General features: G+C 40.6%; 1 protein-coding gene across 1 annotated transcript in view; it reads right to left on the bottom strand.

The window, feature by feature from the left end:
• The window catches only part of LOC124722701 (pickpocket protein 11-like), a 173,354-nt gene that overhangs the window by 69,698 nt on the left and 88,834 nt on the right, over positions 1-14,822 (bottom strand). Inside the window, exons 7-9 of the mRNA XM_047247839.1 lie at positions 14,339-14,615; positions 5,134-5,187; positions 1,627-1,735 (exon numbers count right to left, since the gene is read on the bottom strand). Of these exons, the coding sequence (XP_047103795.1) occupies positions 1,627-1,735; positions 5,134-5,187; positions 14,339-14,615 (440 nt within the window). The remainder of the gene's footprint in view (positions 1-1,626; positions 1,736-5,133; positions 5,188-14,338; positions 14,616-14,822) is intronic.

The raw sequence follows: 14,822 nt of genomic DNA, 5'->3' as shown, positions 1-14,822 counted from the left end.
GGGCAGGGCGGTGAGGGTGGATGGCTTTGGTGGGGATATGGGTGGCGACGGCATCAGACAAGGTCTGGTGCAGGAAAACAGCAGTGCGAGAGATGTCATCAGGAGATTGGAGGGTAAGGTTGTGGCCGTCAACCTGGGTGTGAATGGAGTCCCGGTAGGCATCCCAGTTGGCACGGGAGTAATCATCGACAAGTTTAGGAGGGACGTCAGGGTGAGGAGCGTTGTGGGGATGGTGACCATTAGAGATACTGAGGAGAACAGGAGCATGGTCACTGCCAATGAGGTCAAGGACATCTGCGGTGATGCGCCCAAGGAGGTTGGGAGAGACAAGGACCACATCAGGAGTGGTGTTGGATTCGAGTCGGGTGTGCTGAGGCAGGGGAACCAGGTCTCCCTGGAGAGTGGTGAGAAACTGATGCCACCGCTGGAGGTCGGCAGGATCACGGCTGTGGATATTGAAGTCGGCGGTAATCACGTAGGTGGAGAAGGTGCGGTCAATGTGGACCAGGAAATCGTACGGGATGGGGGTGCGACAGCTCCGCCAATGTATCGCCCTTTTATACCTTGTGTAGCGATACTGCAGCCATCTGTGTATGTGAATATAGCTATCCCCCAACTGTTGTCGCCTCAGTATATTTTGTCCCATACAAAACTCACGGCGGGGGCATGTGACACTTTTGAAGGTGTACGTCGGATGGTGTGTCGAGGTCTGTGATCCCTGCAGTGATGGACGTAAAGATTAAACTACGCTCCTGCAACAGGTTCAACCTTCTTTGCTTTCTTTATTTCTACGATCACGAGTAACAGAAGAAGCAACCGTTCATCACTGTCATCCTCCTTCTAACTGACGTTGTTACTCAGCATCCAGAAGTTGGACGATGGCGACAGGACCTTTGTCAATGATTGCCGCTATGTCGTGACGTGTCTAACATAGTGATTTTCTACAGGATGGGAACCGCGCGACCGCTACGGTCGCATGTTCGTTTCCTGCCTCGGGCATGGATGTGTGTGATGTCCTTAGGTTAGTTAGGTTTAAGTAGTTCTAAGTTCCAGGAGACTGATGACCTCAGAAGTTAAGTCCCATAGTGCTTAGAGCCATTTGAACCATTTTTCTACAGGATGTTCCATTAATCTGAACCATCACCCATAATGTATTGTCCAGAAGCCAAATAAAGTTGCCAACTAAATGTTTTTTAGCTACCAGGTGGACATTAACCACAATGATTACCTTACTTTTGACTTTGTACTTAACGAAGATATGAAAAGCAGTACTTAGTTTTTAAATAACGCCCTATATTTCTCCTCAACACGTGTATCACAATGTACCATTTGCGTAAACGTGACGTTAGTAGAAACTATAACACAAACCAGACTTTGGCTCTCCTGCAGTAGTACACAGTGAGGTAACGTGGCTCGTCCATTTGTGGACTTGATAGTAAACAAATGGGAACCCAAGAAAATTGCACATCCACCGTTTTGTCAACAATAATAGTTTTTTTTTCTAGACAAAAATTTATTTGCGGTGGTCAAAATAAATATTACATCCTGTACAAGAATTATTATGAAACTGTAGACCTATGAATGTACCGTTGATGTTATAATGTATTTAAAAGTTTCGTTACTTGCCATGGCATGTCGTTTTCTAGTTCAATCATGTAATTGACGTCATCACAGGGCGGCATACAGTCACAAACTTTATTCTGCGTTTTAGGATCGATCACCTTGATGAGAGAATCTGAAACATCAGAGAAAAGTGATTTCAAAACAGTCGTAATTACGTCTTCACTCAGTCTGTTCCTTTTTTTTTCATGTCTCTCGGTAATACGCAATACAAGTGTCTCCATTGTTCGCTAAATTTCGCACAGTTGTACAAGTATTTGTCCCATTGCCATCGGGGAACACTCTTCAATTTTACATTAAAAGTATTTGTTTCATTGTCATAAGTTACATATGGTGTACACTAATAATAGACATCCAGCTTCAGACATATCGGAAACTTGATTCTGAAAATTCTATTTAGTTTAACGAAATCATTCTATGGTATTTTATGTTCCTGTTATTTACATTGCTGTCAGTCCAGTCGCTCTTTTCAGTAACCCTAAACGAAAAACTCATTTTTTGTTCAAACTATTTTCTATTTGTGCGTTGTTTTACTTTGATTACAATTGATTTTCAGTCCAAGTTTCAAACTTCCTCTGTTAAGTTCCTATAATCTGTTTCACTCTCCCTCATTCCAGCAATCCATCACCTCGTATTTCTGAAATGGCTTATCATACTTCGTTAAAAACCTCGTATTTCTCAATTTCACCCTTACTCATTACTTACTTCACATCTCAAATTATTAAGAGATAACAACCACCACTTAGGCAGTAACCTCAACTAGAAAATTGTAAAGAGGTCATGACCACCTGTACATGCTGCTGTCTGGATAAAAACGTTTTACTGATCGCTAGTTACGACCACATAGATCATCATCAAGTCCATAAAAATCAATCTTATGTATTTACATGTTATCCGGATGGTTATTTATTAATGTTATCAGTTTATAGGAAATCGTACGGCTTTATAGCTATAATGATCAAAAGACTTCGATCACAAACATGAAACGATGAGAAACAATTATTTGCTTTAGTCTACAGTCGTAATTTTTATTATTCCTACTGACAAATGCTTTCTATTTACACAGACGGGACTGGGAAGTGTAACACCATCAACAGCTTGACCGAACGCTATTGAACTGCTACTCCAGTATTAAATTCTCATCCTTATGCGGATTTATTTTCAATACAGAAAAAAAAAAATCATTCCTACAGAATGTCAGGCATAGACAGCGAGGTCCTACGTAACATGCGAAGATACTCGTATTTCACCAAAGGACCAGTGTAACTGAAAACGCTTATCCCCTTTGCACGAAACTAGCCCCAACCGCAACATCCTAGGTAACAGTCTATATGCTAGTATGTGATGCTGTAATGTATTCCACCAATACCTAAAAATTAATCCCCCTCCCACCCTTCTCGTCACGAATTAAACCTTACATTATACAGTGCGTCCCAGTAGAAATGGTCAGAATTCAGGATATAACAGAAACGATCATTTGAAACAAAAAACTTCATATGGACGTATGCCATATTCCTAACGGTTTCCGAGATAGGTTCCCGAGATAGAACATATTTAATGTACATTGTTGTTGTTTTATGTGAAATGTGTACAAGTACACCTCAAGCAATGTTCGCCATGCGAATGTTCATTGGACACTGATACGCGTAGAAAGTCTCCATATAATGGTTGTTGGATTGTGCTGCACCATCTTAAAAATGTGTTGCTGTTCCTGCACAGGTTGTTGAACTCCATGTTCGGAAGAAAAATGGGAGCTTGGAAGAATACATATATCACCAAATTTGAAAACTGGCAAATACTCGATGGTCATGAATTTGAAGTGTCGGAAAGCGCCGACGTTATTTTTCGACAGGTGCAGAAGCCGTGAAAATACACCATATCTGTATATTCTTCATCAGTGTAGATGCGTGGCATTTTAGCAAGTCCGTGTACAAACACACTTAACGGATGTTTCTCTCTGATATACTCGCTCACAACACACCAGGGACAACTGCACGTTGAAACTGGCAGTTTGATGACAGAAAGACATCTCCAACAAAGAGACAGAAAAGAACGAGGTAGGTTGGGTTAGAATAAATGCCAAAGAGGTAGGGTGGGTAAGCCACATACGTGCGCACTACTAGTCCAAAAACTAATATACGAGTACATTAAATTTGGTCTATCTCGGAACCCATTCGGAAAAAGCATATGTCGCATGAAGTCTTTTGTTTCAAATCAGCTTCCCTATCATATCCCTGAATATTTACCAATTCTCCTGGGACACCCTGTACAGAGTCTGGTATAGTCTATTTATCTGATGATACTGGTGCTAATTATGTCACCGTAATCCTACGACAAGAGATAAGAGCAGTTGCACATTCAGGTAATGGACAGTCCCACATTTTTCAAAATATAACAACGCCATCTGCTAAACTCTTCATATCGCAACTAACGTTACCTGGCAACTCTTTAATACATACGGTGAATAATGATAATATTATAACAACCCCCCCCGTGAGAACATTAAGAGTTACCGTTGTGGCCCGTATCGATTCTCATTTCATGTGTTTCCATTTCGTCAGTCCACAAATACTCTGTTCTATTCGCAAATCTGCTAAGTACCCAATACGAACTAGTTTCCCAAGCAGGTGTAGTGCAGCACTTTTGATTTCGCAATAACTAGTGTGAAGTTCCCGAGTTTACTGTTTATGGTCACTTGTCAGTTACTATAAGGAAAACGGTTTGTTCACCATAAATACTGTTCTGGTCCAGCATACAGTTGTAATATTTCATGAAGTTTTTACATACAGGCATATTGCATCATTTAGAAGGTAAAATGAATGAGTCTTCAGAAAATCCACGGAAAATGAGAAGGCCCAGAAAGCTTCAGAAATTCATTCCAATATTTGGTTATGTGACAACTATGGTCCAGTAACCATTTGAGGCAGTTCTAAGTAAGTTACTACGTAGTACTCAAATATGGATACAACTGCCAGTAAGGTATAGAAAAATGGGCCAGGGCGACTTGTTGGCTTCCTTGATAGCAAACAATGAAATCAAGTGATGAGTTTTGGTTTCCATAGTCCTAGAATTTTGTCTGGATGTTGATGTGACGTTAACTCATCTAAATGCCTACTATATGTGAAAAAATGAGATTGTATCGATTTTCAGATTCCTCCAAAACTAGCAACGTGAGCTAGTTTTCAGGTTGGTAGAAGTCAATGGCATACCACCTCCAATTAAACCATGCCTTGAAAATAGTGTTGCGGAAAATCTGTCTTTCTTTCTCGAACAGAATTCAGATAGCATTTTCGAACATAATATCTTCATTAAAGCATTGTTTACCCTCGCAGATTGTATATTATATCAAACAGTGCCTATAAACTAATTTCAGGCTTGTAGCAACGTCAGAAAAACTGAAAAGCAATTTCGAAACATTCGTGTTGTACAATACAACGTACTCACGTTGTTACATAAAGTTATGACTACAACGAAAATTTGATTTTTAAGTGAAGTTTACATTCTTTCACTTACCAGAATGTTCTCCAAGGCATTTAATCCCTTCAGAATCACATATAGGGAATTTTCCTGGAAAAAAGAAGTGAGAAATGAGACATAACACATCTTATTAGCACGATTCGTGACAAAATATTGGTTCTAGGAACGAAGAAATGGAACTCGTTCAGTACTTAATTTTATTTTTCTCAGACAGTGTGCGTGACTGTACTAAGACAGAAATTTTCTTTTACGTACACATACAATAATTTTATTGATTCGAAACTGTAAGAACAGTATGGATTACTTTGTTATCAGTTTTAACAGAACTAAGAGGAGATTTTTGACAAAACAATACAGATAATTCAGACTTGGAAATAATACTGGTTTCTTTGGTTCCAAAATAAAATGAATTTTCAATTTACGATCAGAGATATTTGTTTTCGTGCACAGTCATTGATTCTGACACACAATTCCCAGATTTTTCTTAGAATTTAAAGCATATATTAGATACCCTATCATAAATTAACCCTTTTGACATCCAAATGTGTCATGGCTTCTCCCCAAAACTGTGACGTTAAAACTATATCAACATATCTTCCTTCGACATCCTTAGCTGCAAGATGACAGAATATGTGATAAATGGTCTCTAAGAGAAGTAACCGGTCGATGTATGTAATATGATGAATCGGAAAGTAAATAGGAGCATATCTTCATTCATAATTAGATACAAGTTTTTATAGACATTCCATTCGACTTTTATTATGAGTGTGGTAGTAAAACATTTAATCATGAATTAACCACCTCCAACGAGGTTTAAAATAAGTCAGGAATAGCATGAAAGTATTAACCTGGACCGGGTGTCGGTAAAAACTATCGATTCAAGTTGCACTTTGTATGTGAATGTACAAGATTTTGAAACTGCTGTTTCTCTCTAAAGGAGTCTGACATGATGAGAAAAATGTATTAACGTATAATTTAGGTATCACAATAGTTTGCTGCTGTCAATTTCAGCCATATCCTTTTACAGAACATGGAAGTTGAACCTTTTTAATCATATACGAGGGCTATCCACAAAGTACATTACGTTTTGGAATTAAAAATAAATAAAGAATCGGAAATTTTTTTATTATATACAGATGAAAGCCACACTTAAACACTACTTTTCTACATAGTTGTCATTTAAATTAAGGCACTTATCGTAGCGATGGACGAGCTTGGAAATTCCTTCGTCGTAAAATTCGGCCGCCTGCGCCTTCAACCACGTGGTTACCTCTTTTGGGACAGAAAAGGTGTGATTTTTGTGGATTTCCTGGAAAGAGGCACTACAATAAACTCTCAAAGGTATTGCCAAACTCTGCACAACCTCAGAAGAGGAATACAAAACAAGCGTAGGGGAAAGTTGGGCTCAAAGATCTTGCTGATTCACGACAACGCCCGGGCCCACACGGCAAATGCCACTCGTGAAGTTCTCGAATCTTTTAAGTGGGAGTTGTTTCCTCATCCGCCGTACAGTCCCGACCTGGCACCGAGCGATTTCCACTTATTCCTAGCAATGAAGAAGTGGTTGGCTATGCAGCGTTTTGATGACGACGCACAGCTTCAAGAAGAGGTAACCATGTGGTTGAAGGCGCAAGCGGCCGAATTTTACGAAGAAGGAATTTCCAAGCTCGTCCATCGCTACGATAAGTGCCTTAATTTAAATGGCAACTATGTAGAAAAGTAGTATTTAAGTGTGGCTTTCATCCGTATATAATAAAAAAATTTCATCACTTTATTTATTTTTAATTCCAAAACGTAATGTACTTTGTGGATAGCCCTCGTATTTATTAAAATACAGATACCTTGTGTTATCTCCCTTATATATTGTAGCACAATCATATTTGACAGTTCGTATTTGCATCGTTTACTCGATCCATCCAATACATAATCCGACAGTTATTTAGTTTCATGTTCCACTGATCATTTTTCACGATAAATCGTAACAATGTGGAGCGAATCACATCGCAAATTAATTTGTATATATGGTTGCATTCTGAACATTTTTGATTTTTTTTGCAAATTTGAGTTAGTACTTCCTATGCACGACATATTGCACATTACAAAAACACAAATTATCTACGAAATATTAGAAATTGTCAACGAGATACTTCCTCAGTTTGTACTCATACTTTACTATCTGTCAGACAATTTACGTCACTTGATAAGCGATCGAAATATTTTTTTGTAGCATTTTGCACCCTTTTTTGTTAAAGACAACCTTCATGTGGAGTAATGAATGTTATTTCTCGTTCTGGTATTGTAATTACGTATATCATTGCTCCCTTCGAACTGTATTATTTATGTCAAACTTCATGATGAAATAAATATACTGCGAAGAATTAGTCATAATGTCGAAGACCTTAAACGGATGTCTTCAAGATGATCGTGGGTGAGCACCACATATTATTCTTACAACACGTTTTTAAGCAACGAAGGCTTTCTTTCTTAAAGATGGGTTAGCCCAGAGCATTATTCAATATGACATTATTGAATGAAAATATGCAAAATACGTCAGCTTACTAATATGTCTCTTCCCAAGATTCGCAGTGACTCTAAGTGGAAATGTGGCTGGACTTAGTTGTTTCAGTGGTTACAAAATGTGCTTTTTCGAGTTTGCTTTCTCATCCATATGGACACCTTCTAACTGCGAAGTTCTTATTTCCTCAGCATGTGTTACACTTATCACTGGTATTGTACCCCTAGATGTGCAGAATTGAATATGTTGGCTTTGCAGGAATTAAGGGTGAGACTATTCACAGAAAACCAGTCAATGATGCGTGTAAGAACATTGTTTACCATTTCTTCTTTTTCTGTATGTATGCCTGGATTGATTCTAATACTAGTGCCATCGCTAAAAAGAGCTAATTCTGCTCGTTGTATATTAGATGGAAGATGGTTTATATATGAGGAATAGTAGTGGACCTCTCCCCAGCCAGAATTATTGCCGCGGAATATATTGGCTGAATTACTAAGTACCACTTTCCGCATTCTTTTAGTCAGATATGAAATTATCTATTAGTTTGCTATATCATCAATCCCACAGAACTTCAGTTTACCTAGGAGAACAGTTTAACTCGTTCCCCTTAGTAGAACGGGGGTGTAGATCACAGCAGGGTGCAGTGTACTTTTAGCAAAAAAGTTAAGTGTAGGTCAGTACCAAAAGCGAGTAGAAAGAAAAGGGTTTTGCTGTTGGAAGTAGCTACACCAGGAGTGTTAGCCAGATGGTACAGGGTAGATTAGGATACGGGTACCAGGTCACAAGTATTGTGAACACAGGTGCTATCATTAGCCAGTTGACAGAGGGTGGATAGAACTTGTGTAAAGATTTTGACAAAGAGTTTCATGTTATCAGAGTAAGTGGAGCCGGGGAAAGCCTAGCTAAAGACGGAAACTACAGTACAAGGATGACCTGGATGAAATAGGAGTAGTAACTAAACAATTTTGTGGAAGTCCTACAACACCGTGATCATCCCGGTGTTAACACTGCTGTGAACCGTGTGAACACAGAGTTGAGCAAGCTGCTGCTGACTAAAATGGAATCTCATACGAGCGCAGTGTTTGTTAATATAATTTGGAAATTAATTTATACTAGGCACGACCTATACATGAACAAGAGAGGGAAAGATACGTTGGCTGAGACTCTTGCAGAAAATGCACGGAGGTCACCAAGGCACAAAGCAAGATCTCTATGGTTACTGGTGTCAGAGGGGTGCTTTTTATCGTCAGAATCTGGATTCGGGAACCCTGTCATAAAAGAAGTTGATACAAGAAAGGAGTCACACAAAATTCTTAAAAATACAGAGTAAAATTAAATTAGCTTATTGAATCATAATATTACGCGACTGAGTAATAAGGTGCAAGAGCTTCTTGTTTCTTTCAAATATATAGAGAACTATGATAATATAGACATCATGTGGGTCGAATACGGGAATGCAGCCAAACGACATCGTCGACAACCGTCGATCTTTCGACAGGTGCACTCCCTGTAATTTTCGAGTCAAAACTGCAGCAAGTAAGTGGTGTAGAAGGGAATTTAAAACCTCGGTTTGCAGGGCAATTCCGGAAACACACACACACACACACACACACACACACACACACACACACACACAGTAAACACTAGCGCCAATGCACAGCCAAAGATGACTGATGCCAGAAGTTACCGATAGTGAAATTATTAAAGAACGGATGAAATAGCATTAACTGTATCCCACTGTTTTTTAACAAGAGAGAGAGAGAGTAGGATTCCACGCAGAACTTAAGCAGAAACCTATCTCTCTATTTACAAGATTACGTGTTACTTTAAACTCAACTGCTTCCTTAATACCACTATCCCAGTAGCAGGAAGTGCATGCCAGAATCTCCGTGTTGTTATATTCCACTGGATGACCGGTGTCAAGACAGTGTTCTGCAATAGCCGATTTCCTCGTCTAACCGTGGTTGACGCTTATGTTCAGTACACCGGTCTTCCACGATCCTGGGTGGCTGACCAGTATATGATATCCGACAGCTACAAGGAATACGATAGACACTTGCCTTACAAAAACCAAGATCATCTTTAACGTAATCTAAACGGACCCTAATGTTAGCTGGAGGTCATAAAACATATTTCACATTACATTTACGAAAAATAAGACCAGTATATCAGAGATGCTCTCTGCATAAAACAGAAAGGCCGTTGAAATCGGTGCCAAAACTGTATTATCATCACTCACTGGGTGCACGGTTGGTCAATAGCGCAAAGTACGTCTTCACTAATACATCGGAAACAGATGATCTAGGGATGTTTAGGAGTGTGGAAATCTTGCGTACAGACGTATGACACAAGTGACACCCAATCACCTGACCACGTTCGAAGTCCGTGAGTTCCGCGGAGCGCCCCATTCTGTTCTCTCACGATGTCTAATGACTACTGAGGTTTCTGAATGAAGTATCTGACAGTAGGTGGCAGCACAATGCACCTAATAAGATAAAACGTATGTGTTTGGGAGTGTCTGGATGCTTTTGATCACATAGTGTATTTATTCACTCAGAATGTTGCAGATAATCCACTGTAGTTCAAAAGAATCAATGATTTATGTAATTGCAGTACCAACAGGAAAAATGACATTCATTGCTCCAATTATGGTTGTCTCTAGCACAAAGAATGGCGCACAATACTGTAGCGAAAATTTTTGACCACTTACCCAGCAGTACAAAATGTATGGAAGGCACCAAACTATACTTTGAAAATAAACTGCAAGAGTTTCTCTTTAACAACTCCTCCTATTGAACAGAAGAATTTGTATTATTGTATGTATTGTATGTAAATGGTTGTGGGTAGCGTTTACAAACTCACTTATGAATATTAAAAAAGAAGCAGCTGTAGATGGTCATCATGAAGCCATGTATACTAATTAATTTGTGACGTGATGTAAAAATGATTGATTCGAGATCATTGTGATTGATCGTTCAAATGATGCACGAGCATGGAACTAACTAAGAATGTTTCACCATCTATCTAGTAATCTATAGTAGATATGTGGTATCATCTTCTTTTATACTGTAGCTTAATTCTATTTGATACCTTTTGTGAACATCATTTTATTACGTCCATGTATTGCACAGTTTGACGTATAATTTGGAATGTTCTCTCATTCTTCTATTTCATTATAATTGTGTGACGTCATCCGCCACTTACATTTAGTGTTTACATTAAAATCCCACAAGTTCTGTTGTAAATTTCGGTAATTTCCCTGAATACAGCTTTGTCTAAGTGTATGTATAAATTAGTGTAATATTGCTAAAGTGGGAATTGTAAAGGTTTCTGACATATGGGTGTAGGCTGCGAATAATAATTATTATAAAGCAGAGAGTTTGTGCTGTGATGGAATCGGACATTTTTCCGTGGTATACATCCCACTGCTGCATCCAGTCGGTACTAGGTTAGTGGATTGTACAAGCTGCCTCTTCCCAATATGCAAACGCAGTTTTTTTCACAAAATTGTTTTATTTCACTACAATTCTGTAATTTTTTCCTTACGTCTAATGTGATATCAAATTTATGAAGATGTGCAGTGAAGTCACCCAGCCAGTAAGGTAACTGCGGAGGCGTATACAAAATAGAGCAGTCCCATTACTATCTTACACTCAGATGGCTAAGCGAATGGCGGTCGGTTATCATGTGCTAATGTGTTACGGCGCACTGTAAATATGGCACTAAAATTGTGCCATTTCTCTTCCAATGTGAGCCGTGAATTGCACTAATATTACTCCATTTCTCTTGTAGCGCTCTCTCGGCGAAAACTAAAAACCAGTGTCGAGTACTGAAATAATCGTCAACCGTGCTACGGCCAGCTCTGAGACGGGACGCAGTTGTCTGTTTTCGACTTTGCATATTCTGACGTGGTGTCATGTCTTCTGTCACTATGAGTGCTACATTTCTCAGAGCATCAGATGAGTGTTTCTTAGAATGTGCGTGTGATGTACGGTGCAAGTGTAGAGTAGGGGGCTTTTTGAGGAGCAGTTGACCTAACGGAGCAGTGGCCTAGAAGTCCGAACGTAGATCATGGTTTGGGAACTTATGTTCACGCCTGATGTACTCAGGGGACTATACATCATTTTTAGTTCGTGAGAAGCCAACCTGGATACACGCCAACTTGGCCGTTGTAGGGTCACGTTTCTTCTTCGTGGATTCGTTGAATCTAGACGGATTTTGGAGCAGTTTTACATTTGCATGTGTTGAATGACACCTTTACTTCCTGTATGTTGTGTTTTGCGCCTGTGAATAGCCAAAACGTTTCATCCCTTGGACTACATACCCAGGAACGAGAAGAAGTAGAAGACGTGAACAGGCTTCGAGTTGCCGCCTCTGCCAATCCTGCCTCTGCCAAACAACGACCTGATCCCTTAAGGTCCTAGTTTAAAAAATGGTAAAAGAACTAAGTTATAAAAAGTTTCCAAGCACACTGAGTGGCAATTTCTCGGCTAGGGCTTGATTCCCACTACCACCATCTTTTCTTCGCGTTTTATTTTATTCTTCGCAATTTTAAACGATTAATTGTAAAATTAAAATATAATAATCCTACACGAATTGAATGCCTTTGTTTCCGAAATAGCTACATGCTACATACGATATGACAAAAGGAACCGCTCCAGGTAGTGATGATCTCCCACTCGATATTTTAAAGATGTTGAATGACGAGTCTATAAAACATTTAGCTAAAATACTTTCAAATTGTTTGGACAATGACAAATTACCAAGAGACTGGGATAAAGCCAAAATAATACTAATACACAGGAAAGGTAGTACAAAAGATACAAAGAACTATAGCCCTATCAGCTTCCTGTCCGTACGGCACAAAATTTTAACTAGAATTTTGAACACCAAATTGAACACTACTCTTAACCTGGCCCAACCCACTGAGCAAGTTGCATTCCGCGCAGGATTTAGTACACCTGATCATATCCTCACTCTACATGAAACAATTAATAGAACAAATGAATACCATCTACCTCTTCTCCTTCCCTTCATAGAGTACGAAAAGGCATTCGATTCAAACAGTCACCCAGCAGGGTACCTCGTCTTATTGGTGATTCTTTCGGCTACGCTCCAAACATACACTACTGGCCATTAAAATTGCTACACCACGAAGAAGTGCAACAGACGCGCAATTTAACCGACAGGAAGAAGATGCTGTGATATACAAATGATTAGCTTTTCAGAGCATTCACACAAGGTTGGCGCCGGTGGCGGCACCTACAACGTGCTGACATAAGGAAAGTTTCCAACCGATATCTCATACACGAACAGCAGTTGACCGGCGTTGCCTGGTGAAACGTTGTTGTGATGCCTCGTGTAAGGAGGAGAAATGCGTACCATCACGTTTCCGACTTTGATAAAGATCGAATTGTAGCCTATCGCGATTGCGGTTTATCGTATCGCGACATTACTGCTCGCGTTGGTCGAGATCCAATGACTGTTAGCAGAATATGGAATCGGTGGGTTCAGGAGGGTAATACAGAACGCCGTGCTCGATCCCAACAGCCTCGTATCACTAGCAGTCGAGATGACAGGCATCGTATCCGCATGGCTGTAACGGATCATACAGCCACGTCTCGATCCCTGAGTCAACAGATGGGGACGTTTGCAAGACAACAACCATCTGCACGAACGGTTCGACGACGTTTGCAGCAGCATGGACTATCAGTTCGGAGACCATGGCTGCGGTTACCCTTGACGCTGCATCACACACAGGAGCGCCTGCGATGTACTCAACGACGAACCTGGGTGCACGAATGGCAAAACTTCATTTTTTCGGGTGAATCCAGGTTCTATTTACAGCATCATGATGGTCGCATTCGTGTTTGGCGATATCGCGGTGAACGCACATTGGAAGCGTGTGTTCGTCATCGCCACCTTGGCGTATCACCCGGCGTGATGGTATGGGGTGCCATTGGTTACACGTTTCGGTCACCTCTTGTTCGCATTGACGGCACTTTGAACATTGGACGTTATATTTCAGATGTGTTACGACCCGTGGCTCTACCCTTCATTCGATCCCTGCGAAACCCTACATTTCAGCAGGATAATGGACGACCGCATGTTGCTGGTTCTGTACGGCCCTTTCTGGATTCAGAAAATGTTCGACTGCTGCCCGGGCTAACACATTCTCCAGATCTCTCACCAATTGGAAACGTCTGGTCAATGGTGGCCGTGCAACTGGCTCGTCACAATACGCCAGTCACTACTCTTGATGTACTGTGGTATCGTGTTGAAGCTGCGTGGGCAGCTGTACCTGTACACGCCATCCAAGCTCTGTTTGACTCAATGCCCAGGCGTATCAAGGCCGTTATTACGGCCAGAGGTGGTTGTTCTGGGTACTGATTTCTCAGGATCCATGCACCCAAATTGCGTGAAAATGTAATCACATGCCAGTTATAATATATTTTTCCAATTAATACCCGTTTATCATCTACATTTCTTCTTGGTGTAGCAATTTTAACGGCTAGTAGTGTATAATATATTCATATCGAATTCTGAATATGTCATACAAAGGTTACACATTGGCTCCAAATGTCACCACAGTGGATGAGAACGTTCTCTCTTCTATTTCACTTTTTAAGAATCAATTGTAGTAGTAAGAACTCAATGCTGCTCCATGTTGATCCTAGGTAAGGACGGAGATGGGCGGATTTGCCCCGGAACTTGTCCAATACTTACCGACAGGGCGGTAGAAGTGAGCCACGCAGCCGCAGAGTTCGTAGGACAGCTGCATGCGGCACTGCATGCGGCACATGTTGTACGTGTAGACGGGGCTGATGAGCAGGTTGCTCTCGTGCAGGAAGCGGCACTTGCGCTGCTTCACCGACAGCGAGTGCGTGTTCGCCGTGCTGTATATGGCCAAGCCGGTCAAGTCCAGAGTCTTGTATTGGTTTTGAAGTAGCTGCGTGTGGCGGATTGCGGAGTCCGGAATCTCGTTGGGCCCGTGGATATACACCTGAAACAACGAGTCTCCCAAAAATCGATCTCCTATAGTAGCACCACGCTTCTCATGTTTTGATCAGGCCGCCCTGCAGTTAGAAATGGAATGAGGTTTCCTCTTCAGACTTTACATATGTGAAGCGTTTACACTGACATGCAGCGGCTTCAGACTTGTTGAAACTCCTGCCAATTAGAAAAATTATCACTTAGGTCTATAACCAGA

The sequence above is a fragment of the Schistocerca piceifrons genome, chromosome X (assembly GCF_021461385.2).
Source record: "Schistocerca piceifrons isolate TAMUIC-IGC-003096 chromosome X, iqSchPice1.1, whole genome shotgun sequence".
In the NCBI taxonomy this organism is placed as follows: Eukaryota; Metazoa; Arthropoda; class Insecta; order Orthoptera; family Acrididae; genus Schistocerca; species Schistocerca piceifrons.
This window is presented reverse-complemented; position numbering and strand designations above follow the sequence as displayed.